Here is a 13903-nt window from a genome sequence, read left to right on the forward strand (position 1 = left end):
TAGAAGCTTATAAATAAAAAGTAATATATTTTTACCTACAATAACATACTATACTAGCTTACAAAGTAAAAACCGGTCGTAATTTAAATTAATTAACCTACACTATTCTTAAACGATATTTTTATATGGTACCTAGGTATTTCTGTTATTACCTCACACTGAACGTAATTAATTAATTGTTCAAAATTGCAGTTCCAAAATACATCCATGGATCCATCCAGCCAAGTTTTTAATTAATTTATTGAACATGTATGAACGCAATTATTTTTAATACAATTTATGAAACCTATAAAAACAAATTATTACATAAAAAATTGGCCTGGATCTTTTAGTAATAAATAAAGTACAATTTGACGTCTTATTCTAAATTTTCTTTAATAAATAGGTACTACGTGTACGGAATAAAAGCGGAAAATAGCATAAAGAAGTTAAATAACAGACCCATATCACATGTTAATAAAGATTTAACCATTCATACAAAGGGATATTACGAAAGTTTCCACATTTGAGGTTCCGTAGTCCGTACGTGATATTACGATAAACACGGAATGAGTAATGATTTATCTAAACCTATAGTCGATTTACGTGTCCTATATAGTGTTTTGCTTAAATACTTACTCGGTTATTGTCTCGTTGTATTTTTTTTTTGTTTTTTTATTAGCTGCTTCGAACATAGATAATTTGGATGCCGGTTATCAATTTTCAGAAGATCAGTAAAAAAATGTGTCTATTTATTTAAGTGGTCCGTGGTTGTCCATAAAATGACTCAAAGAAGACACAATAGATATTGATAAATTTCGAGATATTCCTCAAGGAAACACAGTGGCGATTCGATTTTCGCTTAATCAACAAGTTATGTGTTTTTTTTGGAATAAATTAAAAAAATAAGATCAAATATTTTTTTAACGATTTATCTCATTGATTAGTTTTAATGATATTCGTATTGGAATGGTTTATGCGTTGGACTCAAGGTTGCATTGAATCGAATAAATCATCCTAACGGGTTCGCAGTCTATTCGCATTTTTGATATTAATATGGATTTAGGCAATAATAAAATAGGCAGAGCTACTGAAATATCTGTGGAATTTTAAATTCAAAACTTAAATAAATTATTTATTATTCTGCTAAATTGTTTTGATGTTACGCAAACGATCTCAGCTTTCTTTCGAATATTGAGCATACTGATTTGGCCGATCGCTAAAAAAATAAAAATTATAGTAAAAATAATCTTGTTATCGATCTATTAGTGTAGTAAGTATGTTACTGGCCTAACCTGAACCTCTAGGTCAAACAAGTTTGGCCTAGGCTGAACTAGTTTCTCAAAATCGGGTTTGGTTGGAGTAGTTTTAATTGATCGATTTTATTTTTAAAAAATTTTAACACATATCTGATATCTTAACGTACTTACTGTTAGCGATCAAATATAGCTGATTTTGAATTATAGATTAGTGTGGTGGTTGCAAAGCAGAAATGAAGATACGATACGCCATCTTCTTTCAATGTTCAGACTTCAGATGTCCCCGACGAGTACAACCTGGGGTTCTTCAAGACAAGAGTGAACAAGTACCTTCTAGGGAAGCGCGTTCCATTTTAGACCACATTTTCATTTACCAGCAGGCGAGATCGTGGTCAAGCGTTTCCCTATTCTTCATAAAAAAGTTGGCTCTTGAACGTCGGTATTTGTTACAAATTGTTTCTTCATTTTATATTATACTAGCGGTCCGCCCCGGCTTCGCCCGTGGTACATATGAAAAATAGATGTTGGCCGATTCTCAGACTTACCCGATATGCACAGAAAATTTCATGAGAATCGGTCCACCCGTTTCGGAGGAGTATGCAGACTAACATTGTGACACGAGAATTTTATATATAAGATATCAAATGATTCCATGGAAACTTATCAATTTATTTTGTATCAATCAATATATTATGTTGTTACGGTACAGCCATAATTGGTGTACGGTACCTCTATTAGCGTTTTGCGTGTGAGCCTTTCAAGTGGGTTCAATCCCCGTTAGATTCTCACATACTCACAAAAAAAAGCAAACGGAAGTGAACAACATAATATTTTTAATACTTTGAATGAAATAGAAGAGGTAGGTAACTGGTTCAAAATTTAGATATTAAAACTAATGTGTTTATTGAATCTTTGTTTTATTATTTGTGTTAAGCATGTCATAAGTCACGTAGATAGCGAAGTCAGAATGTGTACATTGCACGTCGCATTGTTTAAGTTTGGTCATAATATTGGTATGAGGATTTTTCCTCATATATCCACATCATGTGACTGATTCTGATTGAAATGATATCGGGGAAAGAATGACTTGCTATATTGTTAGCATAATCTTTATAAGTATTTGTTATCCATAGGTACATACCTATTATGTAAATAAACATTTATGACGAGAAAATTTTCTAGTATTTTCCTATCAAATCTACTATTTTCCAAAAACATCGTCGTGACGAAACATTCGACGCAACATTCATCTATCTAATAAAGTGTCGTCATGAAAAATAGAAATAATGGCGGCATGCGCTCGACAACTTAATAATCTAAGGCTCTACATTATTTTTTTTAGTTTGTAATAATTGAGTAGGTAGGTACATAAATGTCCTGCATAAAAACAATTAAAAAGAATCGTCGACGCAGAGGATTGTAGTACCTACTGAGGCACCATTTTCTTATTGCCCGTGATGTTAATCGCGATGTACCACCGTCTTTCTACTCATGTGGTACCATGCTCGATAATTAAATCTTGCATTTGACTCAATAATACAGTCATTCATGAAAGTAGGTACAGTAGGTATTTTTGTTTCTCAACTGAATGCAGGCCTATAAGTATACAGTGGCCAGTAAGTATATAAAATGTACTTAAGCTTTTGGGTCCATATTTGGGTCCATACTCCATACATAATAGGCCCTAAACAAAAGAAAATATAATATAAATTGCAAGGAAACAAAATTAATAAATTATATAAAATTTACGTTGTCCCAAGTTGGTACGAAATTTCAAGTTTCAGCAATAAAAATACTCAGAATTCGCCTGAGAACGCCATCTACCATCCATCTACAGACTAAAAAGTTTATTTAGTACCATAACTTGTCCGACAGATGGCAGTATTAAATAAGTGATATTTTACAGACAAACTAATTTGTGTGCTTACTCCTTGATTTGATTGTTTGAATGCAAAAAATAAAATAATTATGTATATATATCAGAATTTTACATAGCGTATTTAATGCAACCATAAGGAATTTTGTTTTTTTTTAACCTGTGACAATTTCCATTTTTAATTTTTAATCTTTGGTTTCAATCAAAATGTTTACAAAGTTGTCTATGACTTTCACTTTTCAGTTTGACAATCACCAAATATCAATCATGGCGAGCACGTCGAGGTCTGTTTTCCTGTTTTCTATTTATTCACGCACATTATCTGACAAATAAATTTGCGTATAATATCGTTGAATATTGTTAATAGCTAAAATTATGCTACGTAAGTTTATAAGTGTGGATGCGATGTGATTGTGAAAGCGGGTCGTCGTGTGATTTTGATGTTGAAACTGATCATTTGCTTTCCTTTGTGGTTTTTAGAATCGAAGCGAATAAGGTGGTGTGCTATGCTCATCCAGATGCCCCGCTCATTGAGGACTATAGGGCGGGTGACATGATATGCTCAGAATGCGGCCTCGTCGTGGGGGATAGGTAATGTTTACTTTTTACTTTTTCGTATCTTGAAATTTCTGTAGACTGTGTGAAAGTAAATTCTATTGATTGTGGAATAAAATATTTTGGTTTAACTAAACCTAAAGGTTTATACTTAAGAAACACACCTATAAGGTATTGGAAAGATAAATTATTGTTGCACATATACCTACTTGGTGAAAGACAAGTAGTGCAACAAAAACCCCTTTTGTTCAATATGTGCTGTAAATTGTAATTGAAATTATTCACAAATACAAGTCCAAAAGTGCATTTCGTTATTTTTTTTTATTGAATATACAAATACATTGAACATTACACAATTGTAGAATGACCTCATTGCATAAAAACATTTTTGATCCATATGCATGTTCCTTTAATTCAAATTTATAAACAAACTCATTATTAGTAACATTGTAACTCTTTTCTATTACAACATAACCATATATACAGTTCTTCAAGTAAATCCATACTAATATTATAAATGCGAAAGTAACTCTGTCTGTCTGTCTGTTACTCAATCACGCCTAAACTACTGAACCAATTTGCATGAAATTTGGTATGGAGATATTTTGATACCCGAGAAAGGACATAGGCTACTTTTTACTGCGAAATATGTACCACGGGCGAAGCCAGGGCGGACCGCTAATTATAAACACACAGTTATATTTATTTTGTTAACTTATATATAAGATTTATACAATTTTCAGAGTAATAGACGTGGGGTCTGAATGGCGAACATTTAGCAACGAAAAGTCTGGCGTAGACCCGTCTCGTGTTGGTGGACCAGAAAACCCACTGCTCTCTGGTGGTGACCTCTCCACGATCATCGGACCTGGTCGAGGAGATGCCTCCTTCGACAGTTTCGGGGTTTCCAAGTATCAGAACAGAAGAAACATTAGCAGCACGGACAGAGCACTTATAAACGCATTTAGAGAAATCAACACAATGGCAGATAGAATTAATCTGCCGAAGACTATTGTAGACAGAGCTAATAATTTGTTTAAACAGGTATTATATTACTTTTTGTTACTTGGAGTGTGATATTTTTATCTCTGCATCATTTGTTTGTTAATCTCACATGATGTAACAATTTGGTGTGGGAAAATATGAATGTGTGTGCACTGTGCATTGTTTATTTTGAAAATATTTATTTAATTTAATGAGATTATTATAGTGTTCACTTTCTTTATTTTAAAAATTGTGAAAATTTTGTTACATTCTCAGTAGCCTTGAATAGTTGTGCCATAATAATTGACAAAACTAAATTTATTCCTATCAGTTTTACTATTTTTTTTGTAACATATAACATTTAATTTGGATTTTATATTATTCAAATGCACGGCTAAAAGACAATTATAAACACACTTTTAGCGTTATATTTTTAAGTAATACATTTAATTTCAGGTACATGACGGCAAAAATCTAAAAGGCAGAGCGAACGACGCTATAGCTTCCGCGTGTCTCTATATAGCGTGTCGACAAGAAGGTGTACCTCGTACCTTCAAAGAGATCTGCGCAGTCAGCAAAATCAGCAAAAAGGAAATCGGCAGATGCTTCAAATTAATCCTTAAAGCGCTTGAAACATCTGTTGATCTCATCACAACAGCAGACTTTATGTCTCGGTTCTGTTCGAACCTTGGTCTTCCGAACTCGGTGCAACGAGCAGCGACGCATATTGCGAGGAAAGCCGGGGAATTGGATATTGTATCGGGCAGGAGTCCTATATCAGTGGCAGCGGCTGCTATTTATATGGCGTCACAAGTAAGTACATGTACACTTATTGTTTTCATAGGGTTTAAGAGAAGTTAATAGTAATGGGCACTCGGATTTGCATACTTTAGTTGACTTGCTACAGAATCTATTAATCAAATTTTTTCATTGATGTATTATAAGTTTGTGAAGTTTAAACTCTATCTAATATTTTTCACTTGCTTTACTTTCACAAAAGTAATGCTCTTATCAAAGATACATAGATAAAACATGCGTAAAAATAAACAATCAAGAAAATAAAGCCTTTATTTATATTACTTACACATGAAATTGTATTTGAAATTAATTTATTATCTTTCTAGATTACCGGCCCGCTTTGTCTAAAACCTAATAAATTATAAACTTAAACCCTCCTGCTGAATCACTCTATCTATTAAAAAAAAGCGCATCAAAATCGGTTGTGCAGTTTTAAAGATTTAAGCACACATAGGGACAGAGAAAGCGAAGCTTTGTTTTATAAGTGAAGTCCCATGTCCCCTAGTGGGGTAAGGGGCAGATGCATCTGTTTCACTGATCGGTTTTCTTTAGGGACAAGTAGGTGATCAGCCTTCTGTGTCCTACCAGACCGAGACATTTTTTTTTCTTAGTCTTCACCGGGAATCGAACCCAGGATCCCTCGGTTCTACGCTCACGCGTCTACCACTGTACCAAGGAGGCGGTCTGCTTTGTTTTATACTATGTAGTAATTCCTATTTATTACTTCCAGGCATCCGAAGACAAGCGCAGTCAAAAGGAAATCGGTGACATAGCGGGTGTGGCCGATGTGACAATCAGACAGTCGTACAAACTGATGTATCCGTTCGCGTCTAAACTGTTCCCAGAGGACTTCAAGTTCGCTACACCTATTGAATTCCTACCACAAATGTAATTTTGAGTGCTGTTTATTCTTTATATTTACAGTTGGTAAGATAATGCTGGTTTTGATTCAAGATTTTCATTTAAAATATTGTATACTTTTTAGTAGGGATGTAACGATACCGATACCGATATATCGGCCGATATAATCGGCAAGCCGATATATCGGTATCGCCGATTATATAACAACCGATACCGATATCAAACAATTCAAAAAACCGCGCTCAATGAACGATGCGGCGGCCGACGGCGTGCGCACTTTGTTTTTTGAAAAAACTCTATCAATAGTAAACTTTTATTAGGAACTGATTGTATGTGTATAACTTAAAGTTTAACTGACTTTGCAAAATAATAATACTAAAATAAATGGTTTTCTTGTTTATTGATTTGGCATTGTTATTTAAAAGAATACGATTTACAGTTGAGTCTCTGTTAAATTTTGGTAACTTTTATGCATAAGTCACTATTTATTTTTCTACCAAGCCATCGATATCGGTATCTGTATCGGTATCGCCGATATTTTATTACAAATATCGGTATCGGTATCGTATCGGCAAAATCATGTATCGTTACATCCCTACTTTTTAGTTCAAATCTTTAATTTTTTACGAACCATGGAGTGGAATAGGAGAGGAAAATTTGATATTTCAGATCTCTTATACATGGCTCTAAATGAAACTAGATAAGACTCAAACTCAAACATTTATTTATTCAATTAGACTTCTTCCAGAAGCGCATTTGAGAGAAAATATGGTCCTAGATGTAGTTGTATCATCTGAAAATGAAGATAAACTGTAAAAGTAATTTTAGATTGTTTGAATTTTTTCATTTAGTGTAAAAATAATTTTTGATTGTTTGAATTTTTTCATTTAGTTTAATATGGCACTATTTCCATGATTCTTTTTCTAATCTTAACCTAGAGAATATTTAACTGACTGTAAATTTAGAGATTATGTTTAATTTAACATTAAGTTTATTGATAATATGCATAAATTACAAAATGCTTTAATTAATAAGATTTACTCGTAATTCTTACAAAAGTTTCACAATATGTTGATATATTTGTTTGAATTTCACAAAAACTGTATCACACTATCACAAAGTTATAAAATATTGAATCAGTATCACAAAAAAGCTTTTTTTTATTGTATTTAATTGAATGGCACGAGAATTAATATTTATTTTTACATTAATTAAGCATAAAAGTTCGTAAACATTGCAACATACACAGATTTTTCATTACATGTATGATAGATTTTCATACTTATGATAGAAGCTTTATATTCAATATATATTACAATTCTTTAGGGATTCGATTGTTACGGAATAAATAAAATTCCTGGCTGTTTAAAAACTATAAATATATCACAACTATAACAAAACAAATTTGTTAATTTTGAGTGTGTAACAACAGTACATAATGTTTTTTGTCATATTCTTCCAAGCGTTAAATTTGTGTGCGTGCGACGAAACAATTAAAGTAATCGTGGATTATAAAATAATGAGTGAAACAATAATTAGTTCAACACAAAAGTCTGACCGAATAGTGATATTATTGTAACTAGCATTTTTGTGAATTTCTTGTAATAATCGATCAATATGTTACCTACATTTTTATGACACTCGCTTGTACTAAATTAAAGTTATAGCTGTGCGGACGAAATTGTTGTTTTTTATATAGAAATAGTGATAAATAGAGCAACCCAAAAAGAATAAAACATATTGTATATTTATATGTGACAGGTCGTGTTATAATAAGCCATTTAATTTAATTATTAAAACATTTAAGGGTAATTGGCGGCAAATTTCTTTAGCGCTGGCCTGAATCTGCGCAGAAGTAATAGAATAAGATATTTATTTGAGTAAATGGTATGCGCAGTTACCCCATCCATTCATTCAGCGTTAATGTTACCTGCCGCCTGTTAAAACATATTTTTTATTACATTACCCGCTAGATGGCACTGCCTGTAACAGTGCATTTACATCAATCGAACATAGAGCAAGAGCATCCTTTCGTTATTAGTGTGAACGAAAACTCGTATTCAGTGTTGTTTAGTATTAGAACATTGCATAGAATCTGTTCGAACGCACTAAGAACAAAAAGACGTGTGGCACTCGGGGACTGCCGCGGTAAAGCTATTGCATAGCATGCCTTCAAGCCACACATCCGAGCCTGTCGGAGTGGGGAGCGTGAGGTTTTTTCGTTACGGAATTTCTCGATTCTGTCCCCGCGCTCAAGGCCCGCGATAGAAGCTATGCAATAGCTTAATAATGCTCTACGCCTGTTTACACTATAATAAATTTGACATAGTGGGGTTAGAGTGAGCATTAGTTCGTCTGATGTAAACGCACTGTAAGAACAAATTTGTAAAATGACCTCTATCTTCCTTGATTTTAAAGCTAGATTTCTTCAACATTTTTCTACTAAGTTCTTTGGTTATGGTGATAGGACAATACATAAGGGTCAGAAATTCCAATTTTTCGATATTAAATGCTATGTTATTTAAATTTAAATAATTATTAGTACAATAATTTAAACCATTGTTATTTTTTGTTAGTATATTTTAATTTCTTAGTCTTTCGCACACGTAGTTTATGTGACTTTTTTATAGATGACGTAATTTTATTTAAAATGTTTATTCTGTTAGAGTTTCATCAAACTTGGAATAGTTTTCCTTATTATTGACACAAGGATAGATATGGGTTATAAATAATTGAATTTATATAATATCATACAATAAAATGTGTTATCATGTTTACGCAAATATTTTGAAGGACATTTTGTTTCGAAATAAGTAAATGGTTTTCGAAATTAATGATTTTGAAATATTTTGGTATTACGTTATCATGTATTATGTCTCAAATTATTGCGAATAATTATTATCAATAGAAATAAATAAAAAAATCAGATGTTTTGCGCGAAGTGACAGTAGTACCCACCTCAACGCTTCGCTTATGAGGCGTGCAATAAAACTTCATACATCATAGTAAAATGTTCACGACCTTAGTATTACTGTATATCTTAGCTTGCAATAAGTTGTTTACTTCTGTAACTTGACCACTTTTTTAATTATAAGTTGTATATTAATTTGATAGAATAAGGATGATGAATAAAGATTTAAGTAATATTTATGAGTTTTTCATTGGTTAGTTTTTTCTTGTTTTAGGTCCAAGTTGAAAGACACATAATATGTGTACGGAAAAATTATTTTATTAAATCCTTTCAACTTGGACCTAAAGTACCGTAACCGTACACATATTTATTTATTTTATTTATTTATTTATAATTCTTTATTGTGCAAAATATGATCAAACAATAGTATACAAAAGGAAGTAGTAATACAAAACATAATTTGCCCAAAAGGCGGCCTTATTGCTAAACAGCAATCTCTACCAGGCAACCTGGCGGGAAAGGAAATGCAAGAAGATTATGGGATAGTGCAAAAATACAAACAAATTATGTGTACGGAAAATTTTTTTTTTTTTTTTTTTTTTTTATTATACAATAGGGGAGCGCTTGGCCACAATCTCGCCTGATGGTAAGCTGAGATGTGGCCTAAGATGGAGCGCGCTTCCCTAAAATGTACCTGTTCACTCTCCTCTTGAAGACCTCCAAATTGTACTCGTCGGGGAACAAGAAATTATTTTATATTAAGTATTATTATTTGATATTATCAAGACTAAACGTCAAGTGTTAAAAATGATTTGATACTAATTTAATCATGTCAATTTAATTTAATTTTTCAATTAAATTAATATTACCTCCAATAAAAAGTTTAGCAAAAGAAAAAAGAAAAGACGGGTTGCAACTTGCACTCCGGGAGTGCCGGCACAAGTGAAAATTGATTATTAACGTTGAGCATGTTTGATTATGGATATCCATCCGTCTTACGCTTTTTCGATCACGTCACGAAAAAGTGCTCAACGCCGCTAAAGAAGTTTTCACTTCAAAAAACAATTTTCTGAAAATAATAAGCTCCGGCATTTCCTGCCATAACAATTGCACGCCTCATAAGCGAAGCGTTGAGGTGGGTACTACTGTCACTTCGCGCAAAACATCTGATTTTTCAAACTTAAAATGTCTTTATGTATCATACATTGCACTTGTAAGATAATACATACACACACATATTAAGAAAAAACACTATTTTTAACGTTCATGATATTTTTGATGTCATTTTTGTTATTTAAACTAGTTAAAAAACAGTTTAAAAAAGTTCTGTCTTGGACGTCCGTGTGTCTGTATGTGCGGATCCTTTTTCTTGTTAACACGATAGCGACCAAAATACTTTACTAATCGAGTCTTTTTTTTTTCTCTTACGCTTGAGTATGCTCAGGAATAGAACCCTTTCATTTTTCAGGGTCTGATTCGATGTGGTTTAATTGTTATTAAATAAACAAAAATAATAATTAATAAATATTTATTAAAAAAAAATTATGAGGCGTGCACTTTTGGATTTTCCAAATTATTTCAAAGATGCAGCCGAATTATTTTAATAGAATTGTTATTTGTTATGCATGAGTGCATTCGGAATAAGCATGATAGTTGTTATGGTAATCCCTGAATCAATTTTAAAAATCTTTCGGCATTGGCATTTCAAGAATTCGAGTGATCAACGCGGTATATTTGATAACGCCGACAGTAGCCCGTTCGCAGGACTACGTGTGTGTTTTTTTTAATGTCGGCACTCATCTATGCGTCACAGTTATAATGCGTTTATCGTCTCTATGCCGTAGGTAAGTATGTATTGTATTATCTGTAGCCATACATACACGGAGCGCATCGTGACATAGATCTAATAAACGATGGAGTTTAACTGGCGGTGTTCTTGAAAATATTTTTGTTAGAGTTTGATTTTAAAGTATTATTAGTTAGTATTGAAATAAATTATTTTACACAAATAGGGAAATTGAAGGTATAAAGTGTTGAGTGTTGACATTACAACTTTACCTACGAACTCTAGCTACGAAACGAGATCGAATAAAATTTTAAAATAACTCTTCTTTTATTTTGAATAGCCCCATTTAGCTTAAATCACCTTTAAGTGAGTGAACGCACTGTATTTTAATTAGGTAGTGTGTTAGAATTGACAATTCAAGACTTGAAATCAGTTTTACGGGCAACCCTATTTATTTCTTTTTGCCTACTTTACCAGTATCGGTCAAGCCTTTTTATATATGTAATAATTAGAATGTACAATAAGTTGAACTTTTAAGCCGAAAATTGCAATTCAATTATTTTTGTATACAAGTAAATTATCTGCCTGGAAATGTCCAATCTCTATTAACTCGTTCAAAATGGCACATTGCAATCATTGGCTACATTTAGTACCTAGGGGTCACTGCGGACGTCTAATTGCTTCCTCCTACTGTTTTACAGATGGATTAATTAGGGAGGTTGTTTTTAGAAGGACAAATATTAATTGATTGCTGTAAATGTATCAATTTTACAACAAGTAAAAAAAAAAAGAAAATTGTCGTCATCAAAATGCGTTCATGAGATTAATTAAAAGGATAATACAATTATAAAAATCATAAAACTAATGATTTTGTTTTGTAGTCGCCAGTCACGAGTATACGTTCACAACGCAAAAGATTTAGTAAAAGTGTATCGTTCATAATGCATAACTATGCAGCTTTATTGTTTGCACATTGTGGTAGTAGTTAAGCGACTTATTTAACACTATAAAAATTCATAACAATGTTCAGACCACACAAGTCTTGCACACTTACCAGAAATTAGCTGCTTAAAACGATGATTTTAATGCATCCTTTAATGAAAGGCGCGTGTGTGGTCGCACCGTTATGACACAAAACACTACTGTCCTTAATTGATCGACCCTTTAGCCAACTTTGGACACGTACGTTGGGGTCAAACCTTTGAGTCCGAAAATTTCAAACGGTTGTCGTGTTCAAATATTTACTGTTATGTTAGGTTTGATGTGAGTTCATTTGTTTTACGAGTGTTGACGTAACGTTTTAATTAATAGAGAAATTAAGTGCATTTTGCGAAGCGCATCGCTATGGACTCTACTTTTTAAATTTTATAAGAGTTTTACATGTACTTATTGTATTAACAGAATTTATATTGATTACTAAGTCAAAACTAGCTATTCTAGTATAAATAGATACAGCTTTTTGTGTTACTTTTTTTTAATGATGATTTCTCCAACTTAGTGACTCTACCACAAGCAAGATAATGTATCGAGTCAGTCCAGTGTATAGAAGTAGTGTACTAATTTGATAGTTACCACCAAGTCAATCAAATTACACAATGCATTAATTCAATGAAAATTCCGAAACTGAAAAATTCTTGAAACTACGATCAATGTGTAGCGGAATTTCCAAATGCTACGCGCTACGAGTGTAACTACGACTACGAGGCACGAACTGCGATGAGCGAACTACAAAAAATTTCAAATTTAGTATTATTATAGCGTTCGACGGGGGAGGTTGTGTCGCTGCCGCTCCAAACGGCGCGCGTATTCACGTACGTTACGTAAATCCAATATAAAATGCCAATGACTTAATCCGATCGTTTACTAAGTGTAGTGTTTACAGAAAATTAAGTGCTGTTGTGTTGAAAATGTCCGTGAAGGATGTTATTTTGGAAAAATGTTGAAGACGCTTCGTTCGCGATGTTTGTTTTGTTTGCTGTGTATGGCTTTATATTTTTGTGTAACTGATGGATTGATAGGTAAGTTATATTACTCCAGTGTTATTTTATTTTTTCAATACGTTTCATATTTAGTTTTGATATTTCTATAGAAAATATGTTAAAATCTTTTTAGCTCTATGTTGCGTAGCCCGTTCTCCGTAGGCTCTAGCTCAGGGCTGCTCAACCTTTTTAACAGTTGGGCCAAACAGAAGATTCAGAAATCTTTGGCGGGCCACTGATGGTTCCTATTTTAGATAGTTATAGTGAGGCTTATAAAATTAAACTCCAGTATTATAAAACATAATGTTGTTTATTGAAAAAATAAAACAAAGAGCATCTTATACCCAATGTCAGAAATCACATTGACCAAACACAGAATTGGTCAATGTGATTTCTGACATTGTTTTTGCTCTAATTCTAATAACTTTTTTATATTAGGCGTCAAATCAGACGTTGATAGTAAAAGCAAGTCGGAAATATGAGTGATGTGCGGTATTTATTTTTTACATAAGTAAGACTTGAAAAAACCTTTTCACACGCATATGTTGATCCGAAGCTACTTAAGAACTGCAAAGCCAGGTCAGTTATTGCAGGAAAGTCTTCTTTTGGTACCAATTTCCAAAAATCTGAAAAGTCATCTGAAGAATTTTGAGGTTTCGAAGATATTTTTTCAGCAAAAAGGTTTTTTAGCGCAAAATGATTTTGCAATTCAGTGAGTTCCAGTTGAATATTGGCAGGATAACTAATTATTTCACTCAAACTGATTGTGAAAGGATTCATAAGGATATTTGGTTTTTTACTCTCAAAATCCTGAAATCTGCTCTCAAACGACTGTAATAAGCATCTAATTTTAAATTCGTACTTAGAGCAATTCATAGTGACGATATTGAGGTTTTCTTTCAAATCTTTGAGTGT

The 13903-nt window shown here is 32.7% G+C and overlaps 2 protein-coding genes across 3 annotated transcripts in view; both read left to right on the forward strand.

The window, feature by feature from the left end:
* Window positions 1-3360: 3360 nt before the first annotated feature.
* Window positions 3361-6421, forward strand: TfIIB (transcription factor IIB). 2 transcript variants are annotated; one of them, XM_090108265.1, is made up of 5 exons: window positions 3361-3398; window positions 3595-3705; window positions 4413-4713; window positions 5110-5466; window positions 6182-6421. In XM_090108265.1, exons 1-5 carry the CDS (start codon window positions 3382-3384, stop codon window positions 6341-6343), a joined length of 948 nt encoding a protein of 315 aa, XP_089964391.1. In that variant the 5' UTR covers window positions 3361-3381; the 3' UTR covers window positions 6344-6421. The 2 variants fall into 2 exon arrangements, with proteins under 2 accessions (XP_089964391.1, XP_089964398.1); XM_090108272.1 differs by having other exon boundaries at window positions 3377-3496.
* Window positions 6422-12774: 6353 nt separating this feature from the next.
* LOC149910661 (uncharacterized) overlaps window positions 12775-13903 on the forward strand; it is a 113751-nt gene continuing 112622 nt past the window's right edge. Inside the window, exon 1 of the mRNA XM_090116005.1 lies at window positions 12775-13027. Coding sequence (XP_089972131.1) covers window positions 12946-13027 — 82 coding nt within the window. The 5' untranslated portion in view covers window positions 12775-12945. The remainder of the gene's footprint in view (window positions 13028-13903) is intronic.

The sequence above is a fragment of the Colias eurytheme genome, chromosome 2 (genome assembly GCF_061535395.1).
Source record: "Colias eurytheme isolate Ceu_HAF_F1 chromosome 2, ilColEury1 Martin Lab GWU primary, whole genome shotgun sequence".
Taxonomy (NCBI): Eukaryota; Metazoa; Arthropoda; class Insecta; order Lepidoptera; family Pieridae; genus Colias; species Colias eurytheme.

What these genes read in the sequence shown, in the direction of transcription:
- TfIIB (XM_090108265.1), top strand. An exon ending in CTAATAATTTGTTTAAACAG is followed by an intron (nt 4,714 to 5,109) that starts GTATTATATTAC and finishes ATTTAATTTCAG; the next exon opens with GTACATGACGGCAAAAATCT. An exon ending in CTATTTATATGGCGTCACAA is followed by an intron (nt 5,467 to 6,181) that starts GTAAGTACATGT and finishes TATTACTTCCAG; the next exon opens with GCATCCGAAGACAAGCGCAG.